Source organism: Atractosteus spatula, chromosome 4 (genome assembly GCF_055471065.1).
Source record: "Atractosteus spatula isolate fAtrSpa1 chromosome 4, fAtrSpa1.hap1, whole genome shotgun sequence".
NCBI lineage: Eukaryota > Metazoa > Chordata > Actinopteri > Semionotiformes > Lepisosteidae > Atractosteus > Atractosteus spatula.
The window spans coordinates 5,802,446-5,824,614 of NC_142709.1; the positions used below are offsets into that span (position 1 = coordinate 5,802,446).

General features: G+C 45.9%; 1 protein-coding gene across 3 annotated transcripts in view; it reads right to left on the reverse strand.

Moving 5' to 3' along the window:
- The window catches only part of cul4a (cullin 4A), a 25,545-nt gene continuing 3,376 nt past the window's right edge, over nt 1-22,169 (reverse strand). Inside the window, exons 3-20 of one of the 3 annotated variants that reach the window (XM_088912479.1) lie at nt 18,035-18,139; nt 14,692-14,760; nt 14,334-14,407; nt 13,861-14,023; nt 13,187-13,276; nt 11,944-12,026; nt 10,718-10,785; nt 10,171-10,289; nt 8,902-9,094; nt 8,461-8,565; nt 7,869-7,979; nt 7,383-7,468; nt 7,044-7,151; nt 6,835-6,948; nt 5,530-5,635; nt 4,572-4,744; nt 3,643-3,795; nt 1-2,466 (exon numbers count right to left, since the gene is read on the reverse strand). In XM_088912479.1, the coding sequence (XP_088768605.1) occupies nt 2,371-2,466; nt 3,643-3,795; nt 4,572-4,744; nt 5,530-5,635; nt 6,835-6,948; nt 7,044-7,151; nt 7,383-7,468; nt 7,869-7,979; nt 8,461-8,565; nt 8,902-9,094; nt 10,171-10,289; nt 10,718-10,785; nt 11,944-12,026; nt 13,187-13,276; nt 13,861-14,023; nt 14,334-14,407; nt 14,692-14,760; nt 18,035-18,139 (2,016 nt within the window). In that variant the 3' untranslated portion in view covers nt 1-2,370. The remainder of the gene's footprint in view (nt 2,467-3,642; nt 3,796-4,571; nt 4,745-5,529; nt 5,636-6,834; nt 6,949-7,043; nt 7,152-7,382; nt 7,469-7,868; nt 7,980-8,460; nt 8,566-8,901; nt 9,095-10,170; nt 10,290-10,717; nt 10,786-11,943; nt 12,027-13,186; nt 13,277-13,860; nt 14,024-14,333; nt 14,408-14,691; nt 14,761-18,034; nt 18,140-22,169) is intronic. The other 2 variants (XM_088912482.1, XM_088912481.1) reach the window with 2 other exon arrangements.

Here is a 22,169-nt window from a genome sequence, read left to right on the forward strand (position 1 = left end):
CCGAGATTGCTTTTTTTAATAAAATACCACAATGCTATTATACAGTACTTAGCAAATACAGCAGTTTTATTAATGCCACCCATCTACATGATCACATTCTGCAATATACCACCAGAACAAAACTCACACAATTCTCAAAAATCAACTCCGTCATATACCCAACAACATATATACAGTGTATACCAAGGTGCTCATCAAACTCACCATCAATTACCAGACCTTGCCTTTTTTTCAATTACATTAATAGTATCTTCATCACGCCCACGTGAGGGCAACTGAAAGTGAACCAGTAAAATTGCACTTGAGAGTTCTCCCTGTAGGTTACAATTTATGTTTCAAGAGGCAAAACTGTAATGGATCAACATTACCTAATCGGAGAAAAACAATAAAAATAACAGCTCGTTAGCATCAATCCGAAAAGATTTGGCTTAAAACTGCTGAAACACACTAGAAAAGACAAACGTTTTTTAGCATGTGCTGCTAACTGATACACCCATCTCTGTGAGAGAAGCCTGATCTGCATGGCACTTTTTAGGCTTATTATAGATTCATCATCCTATTATTAAAAAGTTACTGCTCTCTTAACTCCATAAAAACAGGACCTCAACAACTAAACTCAGTGTGCACAAATCTGTAAATCACCTAAATAAGGGTGGTGTGAATATACTGGACATCAAAAGAAACATCGCTACTTATACATGCATATTTTTAGAATACTAAAGCATACCAGTTTTGGATATTGAATATTTTTGTCGTTCTGATTGGCAAAATCAATGAAGAAAGACTGGGACACCCTCGTGTGTCTTTGTGGCATAAGCCCTGAATCAGGTCAATAGACGATTAGGCCGATTGGGCAACATGTGACGAGGTGATTTAACCTGTTGAATGCCGAGCCCTGTAGCGTGGCAGGAAAGGCAAACAGAGGAATCGCCGTGCTCTGCTAGTCAGGAGAACAACGCGTTGGAGCCAGCAGTGTGCTGGAAGCTGGGCTAAGCTGTCGGGCAGTGCTTTGCGATAATAGATTGCAACCTGCAATAGTATGAGTCACAAAAACCCACCAAGATCATCACATCCCTCTCCACCTTTAGGGCTGTTTCCGCAGTGTCAAGTCCACTGCATCAGAGGCGATCCCTCTTGAGCAATGAATCAAGGTAGCGCAGACCACCACGAAAACTGGCAGATCATTCTGCGCAAAAGACAAACGCTTGGGGAAATCCGAGCGTGATGAGCTGGGCTTGTACAGAAAGCCAAACGTTGTGACTGAGGGTCACCACCCCTAGATCAAGTCCCGGGAGTGACGACGTTTCAGCAGCACAACGTACGCCCTCGTGCCGTTCGTGTAACAGACACTTTTTGCGAGGTGACCATGTGACAGTTATGTTGCTGGACACCCTGCCTGCCCGCCCCTCTCAGCTTCTGTGGGGTGATCTAGGACTCGGAGACCAGCTAACAAGCGCTGCTCGCCCAGGCTCTGCGACAGGAGTGGGGCAGCGCGTGCGATTTGGTGCGAAGCATGTGTGGAATCTCCCGGCGATGACAAGTGTTCATCGGCACGATAAAGTGAGCCATGTGGAAAGAGGGAGCGCGGCTGCCTCGCAGCTCTTGGGACGGGGACAGACTTCTTCTGTGTGCAGCTAGCACATTCACCTCAGGGTGGCATGGGTCTTCGCCAGGTGCTCTACTCCTGTTAGTACCCACAATCCAAAGGGCATGCCATCCGGGTCAACAGGTATCCCTAAACTGCGTTTGTCAGGAAGGCGTACCCTTGTGCTCGCTGTCAGCCGAGATAAGACATGGCCATGCTGTAGTGGACTAATCGGGCACTGAAAGTGGAAGGATGTCTGTGTGTATCATGAAAAATCTTGTAATTTTCCTGAAATTAAATTAAATTAAATTGAATCTGTTGCATCTATAAGCAATACATTTCTTTTGATGCTACAAAAAGAGTAGACCACCTAACAGAAGCAAGCAGGTCATAATCTTAGCGCCATCTTAGCCGCAACTTCGCCTCGACTTGAAGACGACGACACGGCCAGCTAGCACGAACGCCAACTTCGCCACCCTCCCCCTGCAGAGCGAACCTCAGTCATGGTCCGCTAGCGCAGAACGGCACGAGACGTTAGAACGTTCCCCGTTTCTCGCCGGCTCTGCCAGAAAAGGTCGAGAGCTGTAGCGAACCGAGAAAAAAACAAACAAACAAAAACGACAGTGAAAGCCGAGGATCGAGGAGCGAAAGCAAGCGCGACGCTCCGGCCGCCGACAGCGCGCGCAGGGGCGGGGCGGGGCTGTCGGGACAGCAGCCCGGCGTCTCGCGGAGAGCCGCCCAGCAGTGCAGCGCAGTCCGGGCCACGACTGCCAGCGGCACTTACTTTACGCCACGTAGTGATACTGGTTGGGAGTGTCCTTATCTCTCTCCATGTAGTCCCGGTCGATGAGAGACTCGATCCTCTTCTTCAGGTCTCCAGGCTGCAGCGGGCATCGGGGGAAAGCAAAAGCAAAAGAGCTTTCAATACACACAAGGAAATAACGCACATTGTATTTCTCGACCGGACAGCGAACACTGATTCCTTCTCAGATGCTAGTGAAAGTACTTTCTATAGCACAGGACAGCATGTCCAGTATTTGATCAAATCAAACAGGTCTTGTGACCGAGCTCTGCCTGCCGATGGGGTTTGGAGATAAGCATTTTAAAAGCTGTAATTGCCCTACATGCAGGAATCACGTGTGGCCACTACGCTGAGCGGCACAGAAAACTCTTTTCTAGGTTGTGCGCAACGTTGAGCCGTCTCATCTCGGTGCACATCTGCCCAGGGCACTCGCCAACCAAGAGATGATCATCTTCATCAAACGCTACAAATCACTTTGGAAACCTGCCTCTACAAGGGGCAAGACTATGACAGGAATTCCTCAATTGATCAAAAAATAAATGAAGCCACCAAACCCAACGGATCAGATTAGAGTAGTCAGGATTTCTTTGGCCAGTGACTATAAGAAAACTGAAATCTCTTGCTTTATATCTGATGTAGCAAGCACTGCATCATTAGGGTGAATGCAGAATGGTCAAGTCACATTAGAACCTAATTATGGAAACTTCGGGGATGTTTAATCTTGATTAGCCCTGGCTGTTTAAACAATGCCAGAAAGCAGAACCATGCAGAAAGACAGGTTCACCCTTACTTGGCTTTATCAGCTTATCATTTTGTGGTATGCAAAGTAACTTGGGTAGTTGGGTAACTTACTGGCATCAGATTCTTTAACTGTTTACAATTTTGTCTCTAAAGGACAACAAGCTGTCATGTAGTTATTTGATACCTCCCAGAAAATTGGACAAGGTATGGGCAAGCAGGAGAAAAAACAAAACATGGGCATTTCTGCACAGAAATAAGCACTCTGAAGTGTTGCAATGTGGTCATGCTTTCCATATAACAGAACACTTCACGTTTTGATGGAAAAAAAACAAAAGAGAGAAAAACCCATCATCATTTGACTGGCTCATTTTATTAAAAAACGTCAGCTCAGAAGGAGACCCAGGTTATAGAATCCTTTTTTTTTTTAAATTCACAACAGACTGTTGTCTGTTCACAACAGTCCCCTTCCGTCGTTGTCAGCAAACCGAACGCCGCAGGGCACGAGTGTACAGACCTTGACCGGGAACTTGAGCTGGTTGTAGAGCTCCGACACCAGCAGGGTGTGGCTCAGCGTCTTCCTCATCTTCATGATGCGGACGATGGCGGCGTCGATCTGGTACTGCCTGTCCTGGAACACGCGCTCGGTGGTGCTCACTTGCTCCTCCACCTGGTGCCACGGAGAGAGGGCATAGTGAGGGCCGCGGCCGAGGTCACAACGCACCTCGACACGGAGGCCGGGCCGCTGCCCGGGGCAGAGGACAAAGGTCACACGGCCTGTAATTCTCGGTGGCCCGTGCAGTGCCCAGAACATTCCGGCGTAACACTGGAACTACAGCTGATATACCACAAAAAGTATACTGAGATTTCCTCATAATCCTATAAATGACTAACAGTTAGCAGTTCAAGATCCTGAATCGACTTCCCCTTCAAATCTCCACTAAAAACTTTGCACAGGCAACTTAAACACAGTCCTCAGAGACAGACAGGCTGTGATAAGAGCTTCCAGAACAAACCACATTAAGCGGGAGTCTGGTGCTCAGTCTTGAGTAAAGACGGAACAAGGGGGTATTTATGATACCAGACTGATGAATGGAGGAAATTCCTAATCCTTTCAGCATTACACCCTGTCAGCTAGAAATACAAGACTACAATTCATCGGGCTTTTCTCAAAAACCTATTGCGTAAACGTGCTGTATAATTACTCTTCCTCTGGTGGCAGATTTTCAATTAAACTGCCATTTAATTTACACGGAGTCAGTTTATTAAACTGAGATAAAACATGGAATGTCACCATACGAATTCTCATTCTCCCCCAGAAACGCACGTACCGCTGACTAGTTTAAACATACTTTCAACTCATACTGACGAAAACCTTGTTCCAATGCACACGGAGAACAAGGGTTCTTCCGGTCATTGGTGAAGTACTGTGTGAAAACTACGTACGGTCTCCTTCATCTGGATCTGGTTGATCTTTATCCTGAACAGCTTGTGCTTGAAGTCGCCGTTGAAAAGGAACCTGTCTCCGTCCTCCACGTCTTTGCCCTTGGGGTCTTTGATGAGCACCCGGGCTTTCCCACAGGCCAGAGACTGCAGCGTCCTCCGCAACTCGCTGTCCTCTGGGGAGACAGCCACAGGGTGAGCAGGGTGAGCAACACTGACCGGATTACATTCTGCCCTCGGACACAGCTCATTCACACCACTGGCTGTTACACCGCGGCCTCCGATGTGTCAGTTCACAGGCACTTGCGTGCAAACAGCTCCTCACTCAACCTTTTTAAGCCTCTTTTTAGAAAAATGCAGAATGTACCGTGGAACTGCAATTTATCCCTCTCGCATGGAAAAATACACATTTTTTCCCCTTTTCCCACCCCTTTCCATCATCACTAAAATGATCTTTTGTGCAGCGACCTGCAAAATAATACAAATGAAGTAGTATGCTTCACAATGCTCATGTCACAGATGTAAAACTCATGACATTACGGTGACATGACTCAGACACGTCTCTTGGTCTTTTAGAATTAAAGGGATTCTTGGCTACCTAAAATACAAACAAAAAAACAAAAAACAAACAATCCTTACTTAGATCTCCACTTCTTGTTAGTTCTGGTTTATATAACTTTGACAGTAACTAATGACTGTCACGGATTCAGGTCTGGCACTTTAATCTGCATGTAAAGCAGGGCAAAGCACAAAGACACCTTGCTCCCATGACAATTTGTCTTTATACTCTGCTGCTTAAGACGAGCTTCAGCATGGGTACACTTACACAACCAACACAGCATACAAAGCAACCAAGGGAAATTAAATTCGAGGGACGTTTTTTAGGTGGTTTTCAGGGCCTTTGGACCACATTAATGAAAATCATCAAAACTGGCCAAGCCACTCTTATGGGGCAGTGTACCTATTCCAGTGGCAGATCTGATGTCTTCCAGAGTGAACTCATCCCCTTCGTTGAACATGAGCAGGACCAGTGTCTGGAACAGTGAAACCTGCACCTCCTTCTTCCCCTGTGAAAGCAACCCCAGAGTCAGTGCCAGTCCAGTGTGTGCCAGCACGCACAGCATCATCCCCTCAGACTGTCATGGACACCAGTGACTGTCAGCTCTCGCCTCCACCCAGACTCCTTCCCGCAAACGGGCAGACAGCCTCAACTAAAACTTTAAATCTAGTTCTTAAACTGAGCAGAGCAACACTTCTATGTGGTGTACTTTAACATACATGTTAGATTATATCATACGTAAAACTGTGTGCTTAAAGTACGGACCTAGAGCAACACACAAATCAGACACAAAATGAGCACGTAACGCTGCCCCATCACCATGGTTTTGCGGGATGGGAACAAGGCTGCCTCATACTGTGGTTGTTAGTGGGTAAGTGCCAAAATTAAAAATACATGTGGGCGATTATAGTAAGTGGTTGAGATATTCAATACTCTGCTATTGCAGCGTGTTATAAATTGTTTATTGTGTCTTTCAACTCGCTTTGCCTCTGCCAGTACGAGGCTCATAGGATATTAAAGAACTAGCATGTTCTCAGGTTTCATTTTCTATGCTGCATGGAATTTGTTTTTATAGAAATCTCCTATTGCTGTTTGCTGTACCAAAAAAACAAAAGAGTGGAAAAAGCTAGAATATGCCATCATGTTAACAAGCCTGACTTTCAGCTTGCCGGAGTCCGGAACAGGTTACACAGTCACGCTGCTGAAGCCGATACCCTAGCGGCTTGTAAGAAACGACTAGATCAGATCAGATCCTCCGAGGAGATCAGCGAGACGGGCCGAAAGCCTTCCTCTCGCTCGGAGCCTGTGTTCGGTTGTAATTTGCCGACAGCGATGATGACGGCGACGATGCTGTGGTATTCTGCATTTCTAAGCAACAAGTCTTGATTGAGAACACTTGACGGTTCTGCAAGCGTGTGATAAGATACCGACTGACGGAGAAGGAGATGGAACATTGCAGGAAGTACACGGATGGTGTGATTGCTTGACATGAGACGATTCCAGGTTAACGAAAAGCCGGAGACTCCTGCACGCTGCAGGGTGGGACACCAGTCAGCGACAGAAGGTGAGTGAGTGAGTGAGTGAGTGAGTGAGTGAGTGAGTGAGTGAGTGAGTGAGTGAGTGAGTGAGTGAGTGAGTGAGTGAGTGAGTGAGTGAGTGAGTGAGTGAGTGAGTGAGTGAGTGAGTGAGTGTCGGGGCCGTTCTCACCTCCTTAAACTCTGACTTGAGGACGGCGTGGCCCAGGGTGGGCTGCCACTGCAGCTTGCGGCCGCTGTGCTTCCCCAGGTAGAACGTCTTGAACACCTCCTGGAGCTTCACCATCTGCCTCGACAGGGCCACAGAGCGGCAGCAAGGTCAATGTCACCGCAGGGCCCCGGCTGGCGGCGAGCAAGCAGGGCCGGGAGCCAAGCGCTTACCTCCGCAGGAAGATGCACCTCCATGGGGGTGTACGTCGGCCAGTAGCCCATCGTGAGAATGTTCACGGTGAGCTCGATGTTGCCCGGGTCACTCTGGTTTTGCATGTACTGAAAACAAAGAAACACATGGCCAGTTTTTCCAAGACCAAGCCTAAAAATACTTTGAAATACTGTCACCCACAACAACTCAGAGCTTTTTTTTCGCCGTTCCATCAGCGCAGATGAAGTAAGCTACTTAAAACTGAGCTCTTTATCTACAAAAATAACTTTAATGTTGGCTTTTATAAACTGGACACAAAGCATAGGTAGAAGCGATGCTCATTATAAAAGGTGAATTACCTGTTTGAACTGGATCATTATGTCTTTGGACAGCTCCATGTCCTTGAACATCCCCTCCAGCTTGCTGGTGAAGGCCGCTCCACATTCTGAGGAAGATTGAAGGACAGCAACAGAGAACCACTTCACCACAACACATGCATTCACAAGCACAGCTGCTGCTGTTCCTCTGCACTTCAGTACACGAGGGAAAAGAGAGCTTGGCAACTCCATTTCTAATATGCTCCCCTAGAAATACTGGCTGAAGAAACGCAGGAAAAACTGCAAGACGTGTATGAATGACTAGGACACTATTAAGGGCTTTTCTAATAAGACAGCCTTGATATCACTGATTAGTCTAAAGTATTGTAGGATGCTAAGACGTTCAGCTGCATTCTGACACTTTAACTGGCCACATCAGTCCCATAATACCTCAGTGACTACAGACCTTCCGTGCACTCGTTCAAAGCTCTCATAAATGTGTTGGATAAGGACTGCCCAAGCACTCACCATGTTTTAACTTGGACAGCATGGATTTCTCAGCATCTACTGAAGCGCTCTTTCCAACCAGCAGGCGTTTCGCAAGGTCCTTCTTGTAAAACGCCTCGAACACGTCTTTTCCTGTTCAAGAGCACGAAAACAACTGAAATCACGGGGGACTCACTCACTGCGACACCACTCAAGCTCAAGAAACGGCAGAGATCATCCAAGACGAAGCCCCCGAAAGGAGAGCGATCGAAAAGAAAGCAGCCCTCGACATCATGTGTGCTGGGATTTAGAAAAAAAAAGCGGCACCACATGCGGAACACACCCCGGCCCATCAGAACAACAGTTCTGTTTAAGATCTAACATTTACTTGCCCAACAAACGCGGACCAAAAAATAACCATCGGCATCCAAGTTACATGTTCTGAAGATTAATTTTCTACGTTTAATCTGAATAAAGCAACAGTGAAAACGTTCTGCAAAAGCTCAAGTCAATAACCACGTCTCGACACCCGCCCACGCATTCAGGCAGGGGCTGGACACCGTCTCCGTTTCGGGCCACCGCCATCTCACAGCAGCAGCAGCAGCAGCAGCAGCAGCAGCAGATCCCGTCTCACCGTGAATGAACCTGAAGATGATCATGATTTTATCCAGGATTCTCTCGAGCTCCTCCTCCGTCGCTTCCTTATTCCCAGCGCGCAGCTTCGAATCAACATACTTGGCTGAGGACCAATAAAAAAATGGAAGAACAAAGAGAAGTTCAGCATTTTACGAATGTTAGAAACGAGGAGAATGCAAGAACACGCTGGGTTAGATCTGTATTGTTTTACCCACTATTTTTTATGACTTAAATGTGCCATTATACAACACAGTCACTGCTTTACAGTAGTTTTCAATTATCTTAATTCCTGACAAGTTCTAAACGATCTGCAACAGTCAATAATCTCATTATCATTCCACAGAGAAAAAGTCAAAATACCAAAAGGATTAAAGAGCTGCTCGTTATCCCCTAAGAAAGACACTTCAGGTTCTTGGTAAGAAGAGTGGGGCAGGTGTACCTATGAGCTCCGCAGGCTTGTTGGGTCTCTTGTTGATGAAGGTCTCAAAGGACTCCTTCGTGGAATTGACGAAGGACTCGTTCTTCTGGAAGCAGCTCTCGGTGATGCGGTCAATCTTGTCTTTGAAGTCCAGCAGGTCCTGCACCATGTCCTTGTCCTTCTCGGGGGTGGCCACAATGGTAGCTCCGAAGTTCTGGCAACAAACAGAGCCAGACAGCACTTCACAACAGCACGATGTCCGCGCGGACGCAGGCCACAGGCCAGTGGTTCGCAGTCCTGGTCCTGGTGCCCCACACACCTGCCAGTTTCCATTCCAGTCCTCTTCCATCAGATCACTGAAGCCTTAACTGAAGTTGCTTCATTGGAATATCTGCATTTTGTTCCTAGGCACAAGCTTGAGATTTTAAAATACTATGGTCAAAGCTCCAACACATTGAAGGAGAGGGCTAGGTACAAACAGTTCAGATGATTCTTTTATTATTAAATTATGAAGAGCTTGATTGTGTAACTGAGGGCTCAGCAGAAACAAAGACCAACAAGTATGCGAGTCACCAGGACCAGGACTGGGAACCACTGCCATAGACCATAGACCCAAGACCACATGAATCACCGATTTTACCCCCAAAATGAACCATCCACTGCTTGTCAATGAGCCGACATGGAGGATTCTCAGGCGTTTTTTCCCCGTCTATAGCGGTAGCTGTTGAATACTCGTCGGCAAAGAGTGCCCATTCAAGAGGAAGCTTCCCAGTCGACCCAATTTAGAATCGCCTGAGCAGTGAAACCCAACGTTTTTCAAACAAAAGTCTGCATCCGTAACATCTGACCATAGCATACTTCATTAATTAATGATGTGATAACAAAAAAACGAATTCTACCCAACCCTCGACATACTGTGGCTCTAGATCAGTGGTTCTCAACCTTTTTTATCAACTGGGCCACAACCATGGCTAAAAGCAAGTCTCGCGGCCCGCATTTATTAATCACTACTAGGCCTACCTTATCTGCGTGCATAATAGCTATTAACCATGTGCATGTATATATAGAGAGAGGTTAGAAAAGTTATGGTGTAGTACACAAGGTGTCTGGAGAAACAGGACGTTTCGGACGGAAGTCCTTCATCAGCTGTGCAACTTCAGAAGCACTTTGCTTGCACCAGTACTCTCCCCCACACAGCAGCTCTCAGTGGGGAGGAGAGCAGAGCGATGAAGCCAGTTCAGAGACGGAGGCCGTTAGGAGCGCGACCAGAACCGCAGCCGGCAGCCCTACCTTGATGAACTCCTTCCAGTGCTGCAGCAGCGCAGGGAGGCCCCCCTTCACCTTGCCGTAGAGCTGATAGAGCAGGGTGAGCTCGCCGATCCTGTTCTCATTCAGCAGGCTGTCCAGACCTGCGGAGGGCCAGAGCCACGACAGCGAGAGGGCAGGAGGTTACCGTCTGCACCAGGGAGCCAAAGGCAGGAGGGGGCTTGGGGGCGGCTCACAGCCCGTAGGAGGGCAGTGTCTCTGGGGCCTTCGGTTCTTTCCTGCGGTTACGACGCCCCGCCGAATGGCCGAAGAAAGGAGAGCTCTGTTGGGATGATGCCATAACTATGCTCTTCGTTTTCGGCAGAATATGAATTTTACGTCCTTAACTTTACATTCGCACCAGTTTATCCCATGCCAAAAGGAAAGGAAAAGAGACAGAAAGGTTCGGCTGTGGAGCCTTCTCTACACGTTCATTCACAGGATGAATATTCAATTAGAAAGGCGGGGCCTTTGTAATTTCTGTTTCATGAAGGGTTTATTACATTAAAACACAAGCAAGTCACGAATGTACCTTTCTGTAAAATGGCTGTCAAGTGTTCACCAAGCAGCTGCTTCTCCACAGTACAAATGAGCTGCTTCCTGTTTAAAAACAAACAGACAGCTAAAATCTGGGACGAATCAACCGTTTCGTCACATCAACCGTTTTTTTTAAAAAAAAAACACACAAAGTTATAACGCGCAATTTTTCCAAGCACTTTTTTCTTCAAACAAAAGCAAGCCTGGACTTTGAAAAATGACGCGAATGCTCATGTTCAAAGTACGAACTCACACCTCGCTGTCGCAGCTTGAAAAAAGTCAAGGTGTCGGCTACTCCTAGCAACCCCACGAGCTACACCAGGCAAACGGTCTCCTCCTCTTTGTAACCTCTCTGGTGTTCATCAAGGCAAGAGCACTACAGTACTGTCATAAATAAGGATCCGCAGTGCTGTCATTTCAACACCAAAATACCATCAAAGAAATATCAACATCTCAGACTGAAGTGTTTGATTTCTTTTCTTGTCAGGTGCATTCATTCAGTGCCAAGGCTGTTTAGTTTTTTTTGTTTAGGGCAAATTCAGACATTTGTTTTAGCCCACAGACTTCTTCTCACCTTGAACAGCGCATGCATTTACTTCTCACCAATGACTTGAAACTGGACATCTTCATATACTGTAGCAGTCAGTGAAGTTTGCGCTGACTGCGACGGGACATCAAGGCCAAATGTTGCCGAGAGACTGTTGCAATACTCAGCATCCACAGTACTTTGTCTGATCAACCGGATGAGAACCATTCTGCTGACTCGACGGAATCTGACCTGTGTGACAGCAGCATGTGACGCCTGTCGCCTGGTAAAAGTCACATGCCTTACGTCACAGAGGCTGAGAAGATGAGCTCACATGAGTTACCATAATGAGCCTCGTCATCAAAAGAGATGCCAAGATTAAAGACTTGCACCCACTTCATTCTAGCAAATGATATGGACCCTCTCAGGGTTTCTTTGACAAATCCCTAGCTTTCCGATTAATGCGCCTGCATTCCGGCTATTCCAAGTTAATCAGCGACATTCTCTCCTGTGCTCTTCAGCTCCCAGGGGCAGTGTAAGTGATCAAGCTGCTGGTACATTATGAGTACTGGTGATCATAGGTACTGGTGAAATAGGAGGATCCTTCACTGGTGGTGACCAGAGATCATGTCCATCAGAGTGATCCCAGTCCCTTCTGAAAGGCCAGGCTTTGAATAACTGCAGCATGCACTCACTGTGTGCTCTGATCCAGGTATGTAATCACTCGGTCGTTCTCTTCCTCCAGGCGCCTCTTGACGTGGTGCAGATACTCCGGCACCTGCAGGGGGACACAAAGCTAACATTGTGGCCAACAGCCTATGTTCTTTCCTGCCTTCCCCCTCCCCCTGCCTGGATACATTATTGCTGCTGTTCGAGGCGGACAAACGCCTGCTCCTTTGCCAGTTTAATCAAGTCAAATCGATCTTACTGTAGACAGTGCAAGAGAAACATTACTTGTGCATTTCGCAATCTCACTGGACTGGCTGCAACGCTACACTCCAGCAGCTTTCCACACGCCTGACAGGTAATGACAAAAAATATGTTTTGTAAGATGTAACTGGATGCCCCTCTGACACCTGTGAGGTCATGCACTACATCTCAGGTGACACAGTGGAGAAATACCCAGCCCACACTAGGCAGCTACAGTTACAGCAGCAGCTCGGCTTGAGGGGGCCACTGGAAAATGAACTCTTTGGGATCAAACCTCTACCACTGCACATTTCCAAACTTACTCCATTTAACTCCACGTTCCTTCTTTACTGCACACCAGAGATAAATCTTGCTGAACATGCTTTGGGACTCACCTTGCACATACTGTATGACATGTATACAGTGTCCCTACATTCAGGGATGAGAACAGCTGCAGAGCTGCAGTGCCTTCGTGCAATGCAGTTTGTATGAGCATGGGTGTCTCACTTTACAAGTGAGGTCTCTACTAACAGTGGCATTACAGCATTCCTTAGGCAAGGGGATTAACTCATTCTTTGAGCAGCAAAAGTGAAAACTCAGCAGGAGACTGTATAAAAGGACTATGACTTGATAAAATGAAATCAGTATTTAAGATGGAAAGATGATAATGTTGCATTGTCCAGGAAGCTCAGTTTACATCCTGTGACGGCATAAAGTTTTTGTAAAATTATTTGCATTTTATTCTTGCTTTTCTATGAACAACTGTTAGCATTTTCTATGTATGAAATAAAACCATTATTTGAACTCCTGGATTAATACCACTAAAACGCCTCACACAAATGCTTAATCTATCTGATGCTATAATTTCTTTTTCTAGTAAGATTGCTAGGTGTGTGACTAAGCAAGCAGAGCAGGTGTCAACAGCCAGAGCGACTGAACAAGATGTAGTTGGTGTCCTTAGCAGTGAACATGTCCTTCCCTCCTGTCACAGGTTCAAAATGCACGATGGAAGAGCTGGGTTACATTTACCTCTCTCTCCTGCATTAATCTTTGGCCCTCTGCTGCGTACAAACGATTTGTTTCCTTCAGGAATTTCTGCTCAAACGAATCCTTGTACACCTGCGAAGAAACAGAAAAAAAAAAACGCCATCTGGAAAACAGTGTCGGCATTTAACCTCAAAGACAGACAAGAAAAAAATATTTGTCCTGCTCCGTCACTCCATTAGTTACTGTAGTTTAGGAAAATAGGGCTGTTTGAAACTTTCCCCATTTGGACCTTGTGAACATCATCAGTGCTGTTCACCCATGCACGCAGGAGTATCATCTCGGAGCAGTAACTTGACAGCATTATCCCCGGAAATACCACACTGAGCAGGGATTCCCTGTCGACTTCTTGGAAGTCCTGACATCAGCAATGAAATTAAAATCCTATAATTTACAGGGGAAACCTTATGAGCATAGGAATGTCTGGGGCCCATTAGAGACATACTTGAATGGCTGTTAATGGATGTTAAGAATATTAGTTTTTTGAATTATTTTTTTTTGTTATTGTCTAACAAAAAGAGAGTGAAAAAAAAAAATAAAGAAGTCCTCCAATGTTGGGGGGGGTGGGGGTTAAAAAAAAAGCGATAACAAAACAAAACGGCACAAGCAGGTGTAACCCTTTACGCAAGGGAGGGTGTTCCTCCGGCCCGCCCACACACCTGCAGGTCCGACAGCATGCCCAGCAGGCTGCGCAGCAGGCTCCTGTCCACGGCCTCGCCGCCCCGCTCCCGCTCCACCAGCTCCAGGATGCCGTCCGCCGTCCGGCTCTGGACCAGCCGGTCACTGATGATGTGGGTCCTGAAGAGCTCCAGCCCCATGTCCCTGCGAAGAGACAGCCAGCGCTCAGCCACGGAGCGAGAGATGGGGACAGGGCCCAGCACCGAGTCCGGCTCGCAGTTCAGAGCACAAACGGCAGAAGGGCTCCTGTTTTGCGGCCACACGATCAACTGACGTCACCGCGTCAGTAATACCGCCTTCTATTTCATATCAGCCAGCGAGGAACCATCCGGGAGATCTCAACAAGGGGCCAGAAACGGGTTTGAATCCGTCATAAACCCCACTGGTGTCGCAGCCGGAGCCACGAATCACAGCTGATGGCCAAGGATATATTTCAGAATCACCTGGGACTTACCAAATGGATGGTAAAATGGAGTTCTGCAGCACATATGTGCGATCCAAAAACAAGAAAATGCTCCTTATCATGATCTGCAAGAAACATGAAAAAACATGTATTATTTTAATGTAATGACAGTCCAACTTATCACCAAAATCTACAGTCTTAAAAGGTCACACTAAAACACCAACATTTTAATGCCCTTTCTTCTGAAGAACAAAACATTTCTAAAAATCGGTACGGTGCTGAGGTTTATTAGTCATGCGTTCCCCACAGATTTCTAAAGAAGGCCCATGTGCGTCATCTCAAACAATGGAGCATATCTGCGAGTCTTCTTTTCTAGGACGGAAAAAAATGATTAAAAAAATCAACTTACCATTTGCCTACAGTGATCCTGCCAACATTTATTCATCCTTTTTAGAAAAGAAACATAGTCCAAAGAATCTGTGAACCAATATTAAGGAAAAGAAAAACAAAATTACACAGGATTTTCCCCCTCACCAGAAAATCTTAGTTCTTTGTTTTTCAGCCCTGGTTTCTGATGTGAAGGCAGCGTGTCTAAATTCGGGAACATTTCCTGCGCTGACGTACACCGTAAATTCAACAGCAGGGTCCCAAAACTCAAAAATGCAACACATTCGACAGAAGTATCTGTTATTTAACATTCTGGGGTGCTGTTTTGTTTGTTAGTTTTGAAAACACTGCAGAACAGATGGTCAGTGAATGTCCTCAGACTTCCCGGTTAAGTCTCTTTTCAACATGTTTCTCTTAAAACATCTATTTCTTCGAATCCCACGGCATCAGGAAGGGGGGAACTGTGTGGTCTCGTCCTCACCTGAAGACGACAGTCAGAACAATCTCCAAGAACAAGATGGCAGTTCTAGACTTGACCTTATCACAACATCCAGTTGTGACTCAAACTACCTCCGCCATCGTCTTTCACCACTAAAAGAAACACTTTCACCCAGCTGAGGCAGATCCCATGTGACAAAGGTTTAGCACAGCGTACTGTAGCCTGACCGGAAGAACAGTGGGAATTTAAACTCAACTAGTTGAATAACCAAAGGTTTAGAAAAATATGCAAAACATTCATTAGTCGGAACAAAATCTTTGCTGAATTGTGTCAAATTGTGGAAAAATTAAGATCATGTATACACAGCTAACACTGGGTTGGGTTGAAATGCTATTAACAAGCAGTGTGAGAACCACAGAGAATGAAGCTATTTTTAAGAGAGGTGAAACTGCGAAACTGGCACAACTACTGCAGGAGACAACACAACAGTCACCGTTTTAAGACGCTGGCAGCCTCAGGCACATACTGCCACCTAGGGACAGATGCGTGAGTGACTAGCGAGCATGCTTTTCTAAGAAGTAATTAAAATGAACTTTTAACCTTTTGCCCACCCTTCCTTCTCCCTATCAAAGCTGTTTTATCACAGGCCTGCAGACCACAGATAAGCACACTCTGCCCTCCAGCTAGGGGCCAGGAACGAGTGAGAAAGGAGCAGTGTGGACCATCAGCACACACGGACCTGCACCGCACGGCCTCTACATCAGTACTACAGAATTTCTGTCCCCCCCCCAGCCTCACGCTTCTCGTCCTCAGCGCTGGCTGCTCATCGCGGTCGAGGGGGGCTGTCGTCCATGAACCTGAGGGTCGCCGATAAGGTCGAGTCAGGGATCTGCTCTACTCTCAGGCCGGGGGAGGGGAATGGTGGGGGACACGCAAGGCAAAAAAAGCTCAAGTTCTTGCGGGCAAAAGGTACTCGTAGTTTACGGCCACAAGCACTGATAACGGCCCAAGTACCCAAAGATCGGTCCCTCTGAGACGTAAAGAAAGTGGAGAACGGATTAAGCAAAAGAAGACATCCCACGCGTGCCGGGAGGTGTGTTCCGAAGATCCATGCTCAATTCCATCTCACGATGAGAGACAAGTTAGGAACTTTATCAGCCTTAATGCCTTTATCGGCCTTAATCAACAAAGCAGAGGGACGTGATGCAATTCCTGATGATTTTATTTAAGCACTGTGGACACGAACTAACACACCACCTCCACAGTGTGATCGTTCTGATCTGGAGTGAAGGTTGCTATGCTTCAAAAAAGGGGGCAAACCTGACTCTGTCAATTACAGAGGGCTCTTGCTGCTTCCCGCTGGGGGCAAGATTTTAATAATTACCCCGAATCACCTCATTCTGCTTGCTACACAACTTCCCAGAATTCCAACGGGATATCCCCAAGAGCCAACATATCCACTACAGAAAAAAAATGTCAGGAGTGACAGTGCCCTTAACATTCTCCGACAAGAGCTCTCGACTCTGGGAGACGACCTGAAACTGCCCAAATGTTTCCAGGATGCCACGCTCACACCATCTCTATTAAAGGAGAAACTATTTTCGATGACAGCACTGCAAATAATTAAAGTTACGAAAAAGAATGGCACACTGCATACACCTAGAGTAGATGATTTAACAGCAAAGCAATAACGGAAGGGGGGGAAAAAAGCAGCTGTGAGTTTAACAGAAACTGTTAAAGGGAGCAGAGTCAGCGACTAGGAGAAATAGCTTGCGTCTGGCCTTTTTTCCCCACGATGAAGTGATGAAGCTTCTAAGTGCCCGTTTTGGTGCAAACCTGAGGTGACAACCGGTCACCACACACCTCATGTCCCCCCAAGTTTCTGACTTAAGTCACTAGGGTTCTCAACCGGTGGGATGCACCCCCACTAAAGGAGGCATTTAAGGATCAAAAGGGAGGCGCGAGAGTTTGTCTATACAGCTAATTCGAAATACATAGGGCATTTTTATAAAGCAACATTTTTTACATCCATGTACGAGCAAAAAAAAAAAAGGCTCGCCTTCTAATCGAGTTTCTCTCGATATTCGGTGTCTTAGTCACTGAATTGTATTTGCTACCAGCCATCGAATCAACCGCTGTTTAACTTAACACGTTTTAGTAGTCCTTCCCCGCATTAACCTCATACCATGATGGAAGAAAACACAACCCAAACAAAATCTGTCTCAGGCAGATGTGTCATCTTCCCTCAGTTTTTCTTTGGAGACGTTGTGTTTGAAATACATTCCTGTCTACCCCACAAAACAGGCAAGCCACCCTTGTGCCGTTTTCGCCCACCTGTCTGCGCGAGGCTGGGTATGCCATACTTCCAACGATCAGAAAGAAAGACCGCAACAGACTTGATGCTCACAGGGACTGGCGCGGCGTCCTTTCTCCCACATGTCAAAATCTGGGCCAATATGCAGCAGAGCTCACATTTGTCAGGTCTGAGGCAAACTCATAAATTAAATCAAATGAAGCTTGACTGCGAGTTCAGATCACACTACCTTCAATCCGTTTCACTGTTTTTAAACGAAAAAATATTTTTCATCGATGTAAGAATAAGTTTACAAATAGCATTTGTATTTTGGAGGGTTTTTTAAAAAATATATATTATTCCATACAGCAAGAGGGGGCCTGTGGTTATGTGTTCACTGAAAGATGGACATTGTGTTTCAGAGGCTGAGACCCACTGCTTCACACCCTGCAACATGCTGGCAGGTAAGCCGGGTCTCAAAGCGCCCACTGCTTTGTGTTACCAAATAGTCACGATGACTTCCAAAACATGTCCCCCGACAAATTCAAAATCAACTGAACCGAACCAAAACAACCCTGAGGACTGAAACTACGTCTTGTGTTTCAGTGCTCTCGCCAAGCCAGGAAAAGGATATTCTCTGAACTGATGGATCTGTGCTTTGACATGACCTTCACACACCTGCCTGAGCTGTTTGTAGAGCGTAGGAGACACTTTATAAGAACACAGGTTCTCCACTGCCTAGGAAAATATAGAGAAAGATGAAAATTAGTATAAAGATAATTTTAATTAAAAACTTGTTTATGAAAGATGACCATAAACAAACATCAACAGTTGTAAACAACAAAGCTAACATTTCTCACAACTTCTCAATCGTCCATGTCTTATTTAGAAACTCAGACATGGCTCCAGCGCTTTGCACTCCAGTACGGAAGCACATTGCTGCCATTAAGGGAAAAAAAATAATTTGTTCCCTTATCTCGTCATTACGAGATAACAAATTATCTCATAGCATAACTATCTTATAGCAATGCTTACGTCAATGTATGTACAACCTGCTACGTTGTGCACTGAATGCATGTAGAAGCTTGGCTGGCACTTTCGGTTTAATGATTGTGTCAATGTCCAGCGCTGCAGAATTTGTACGGATTTCGACTGGGGTTTAGTCATAACGAAATCTTGCCATTTTCAGCAAATATGAACAGAATCATTACAAGCATGAGGACCTGTTTTGTGGGATTTAGAGATCAAAGCATTGATGGTTCCATTATGAACAGTTACATGTGCAATCACTTCCACTGCTTAAAACTAGAAGTCTGCCCGTAGCGATATAGGTATTGTAACGGACACGGCCGACATTACGGGTTGTGCGAGCCGGCTGCCAGGGCGGTGAATAGCAGGGACCTCCGCTGCCGGGCTGAGGGGAGTTCTCCCTTTAGCTCAGCCGGCTGGCTCCCTGTTTAGTGACGCCGGAGACCCGGGTTCGAGCCCCAGCGGTGGAGGGCCGACCTGATGCGGTGAGCCGCGAGGGCGCATACCAACGAGAACCCGAAAGCGCTATAGTATTCAAGGAATAAATTAAAGGTTTATTCCATGCTGAACAGAGAAGAAAAGAAACAACGTTTTGGCTGTGAGGGCTTCATGGAACTTTTTTTCCTTCTTTTCAGCATGGAATAAATAAAGAGAAAAAAAGCCCTCACAGCCAAAACGCTGTGTTTCTTTTCTTCTCTTTTCAGCATGGAATAAACCTTTAACATGTTCCTTTGCAATATAGGTATTATATGACAATTGTGCTATCGCGTGAGAACATAAAATACACGATAATTACGAAGTCATAATTACGAGAAAAATTCTTCTTGTAATTACGAGATAACCGTGAGGATTTTTTTTCCCTTGGTAGCAGCAATACGCTTCCGTACTCCAGCAACAGTAGAGTGTAAACAGAACACTGTCTAGCAGGATATGAACGAACTAAAAATCAAAATGTGAGATCAGTTTTCTCAGCACATACTAGGAACGACCGGACCATAACACTGGACAGCTCACCAACAGGAATACCATGTTTACAGGTGCTTTCCCAAGCCTAGTAACTCTACAGCTCTAAGATGCTGATTTGGTTTTTCACAGATGTGTTTCATTAGTCATTATGATGGAATCCACAGAACAGCTTTGTGAAAACTGCTCATCTGCAAAAACGCAAAGGTAAAGAGCACATTTGACAGCTGCTCCAGGTCACAGATGGGGTCTTGTGGGACTCCGCTTCACTCCTACAGCAGCTTCTGGAAGAATATGCAACTGTTGACTGGTCTTTTATCTCCTGATGTCACATACCGTCCGAGTTCACACCAAAAACGCTGAATGGGGCTCAAGTCTGGTGCGAATAAAGGAATGCTTCTTTATTCACAATACAGTAAGCAGCTCAGTATGTAACCAGAGATTTATTGGAACAATTTCTTATTTGTTACCACTCGCACGATCTTGAATTGCCAAAGATTTTTCTGTCGCGGCTCCAACGAGGAGCCTGTACCCACAAGGGGCGACTGAAGAGGTGTAGATGGTGCCTACTACCCGCACATTCCTCTTCAGACAGGGTGCACAGCGCCACCTGGGGGAGGGGCTATTCCCTCACTGACGTGGCCCCGAGCCTGCAGGACCCAGGCGGCTGGAGAGTCACATGACCCAGGCTCAAACCCTTGACCTCTGGATTTAGCCTGGGCTAAACGTGAGCTCCTCTGCCAGCTGAGCAACTGAGGACCACCCTGCGTGCAACTTTTATCTACAGAATTGTTCTCTACAAACAGTACAACCGTGCTTTAGCGAAGCTTCAAGAAAAACAGCAATCAGAATTTCAGTTCACTGTCCAGCTGTTTTTGTTTTTTTTACTTTTAACTCTGTACCTTCCGATCAGAAATTTAGGAATTAAAAAAAGAACCAAAAAGCTTAAATATCTCATACAGATGAGAGCAGAGAGCAGATATTGCTATATATTGCTATAGCCCCTTGGGTTACAAACAAGAATTAAAATTGCTGGCGGTACCAACACCTCAGAACAAGGGTGCTGCCTTTTGCAATTCTGTATTGGTCAGAATGTGTCACGTCCATCGCTCTGGTCAGCCTGTGTTTAGTCTACCATCCTCATGAAGTGATTCAGCATCACCATACAGCTGCTATAACTAATCACATGACTTATATGCCCATAATGCTTAGCAAACAGGATGTCTAGCACTCGAAACAAATCCGTCCGCATCTGTGACCATAATGTGGGCAACCAAGCTGACAGGCTTCTCCAGAGACACCAGTTATCAGACTTAACTCGGACAAAACCTAGGAAAGGTTTGCATTAAAGAAAGAGTGAACTATGTTCACAAAATGTAAGTTACAAAGTAGGAAAATGCTGAAAGTGAAACACATCAGGTGTGACAATGAGAAAGACAGGAACGTTCAATGCAAAGAAGTCTACACCCATATCTAGTCCTATGCAAACAACTGGTGGGCAGGCCCGATTAACAAATGTTACCGAAGCAGTTGGGAGACATACTGAACATGAAAAGAAACTTACAACAAATTCACAAACTTATCTACAGAAACATTACAATCTTGCACTCGAAAATGTTATTGTAACGACATGACACTCATGAGAAAAGTATCAGGCTGGTACTGACACGTGCTTGGCACAAGGTCACAGATGTGGTCTTGTGGGACTCCATCTAGCTCCACCAGACTCTGTAACAGCTTCTTCATGCAGGCTGTCAGGCTCCTCAACACCCTGGAATCTACTTGCACCCTCTCCAGTTCCAGAAACAGGGTTTAAATCCCCCCAGTGTGATGTGTGTATTGCATTATGTATTGCTTCCTAATTTGCACTATCTGCACTTTGCACTATGTGTATCCTGTCTTCAATGTCTGTCTGTGTCCTGCCTGTATTTGCATCGTGGACCAGGAGGAACGATATTTCATTCCAATGTATACTTGTAAATGGCTGGAATGAAAAATAAACGTGAACTTGAATTTGAACTTTCAGAACACTCTAACCATAACACTGTACAGCTCACCTACAGGAATACCACACTTACAAGTGCTTTCCCAAACCTACTAATTCTAAGAGGCTGATTTGGTTTTTCACGAATGCATTTCATTAGTCAGGTAAAAAGCACATTTATGAGCTGCACCAGGTCACAGATGCGGTCTTGTGGGACTCCATTACAGCAGATTCTGGAAGAAATCTTCAACTGCTGACTGGTCGTTTAGCGCTAGATGTCACACATGGTCCTAGTTCAAGCCTGGGGCTCAAGCCTGCTGTGAAGGGTATCCACGGTATGACTGTCACATGTTCACCTCACAGGAAGCATGAGGATGTGCACTGTCCTGCTGGAATGTTGTCATGTCAGGATGGGCAACAGGAGAGATTCAACACGGTGCCACGCAGTCAGGTTGCCATCAGTCAAATGCACTTCAGTACCGATGAGACACTCCTGCTAAGACCATAAAGCTTGGGCTTCACGATCAGCTATTCGGACGTATGCAAACATTTGCAAACTCACTGTTGCTCAGTCCTCCTGAAGTGACTTAGCCCAGTCTCCAACATAAAGATGAGAAAAAGCACTCTTCCCTTGATAAAAGAGGGCATAGACGTTCCTTCTTGTGTTTTTCTTGACTTTCACCTGTATCTCCTGTGCTCAATCAACACTCACCAATGAGGTGATTTAGTGCTTATACAACAGTCAAGCGCACCACAGTCTGACTAATCAAAATGACAAGAAAAACATTTAAT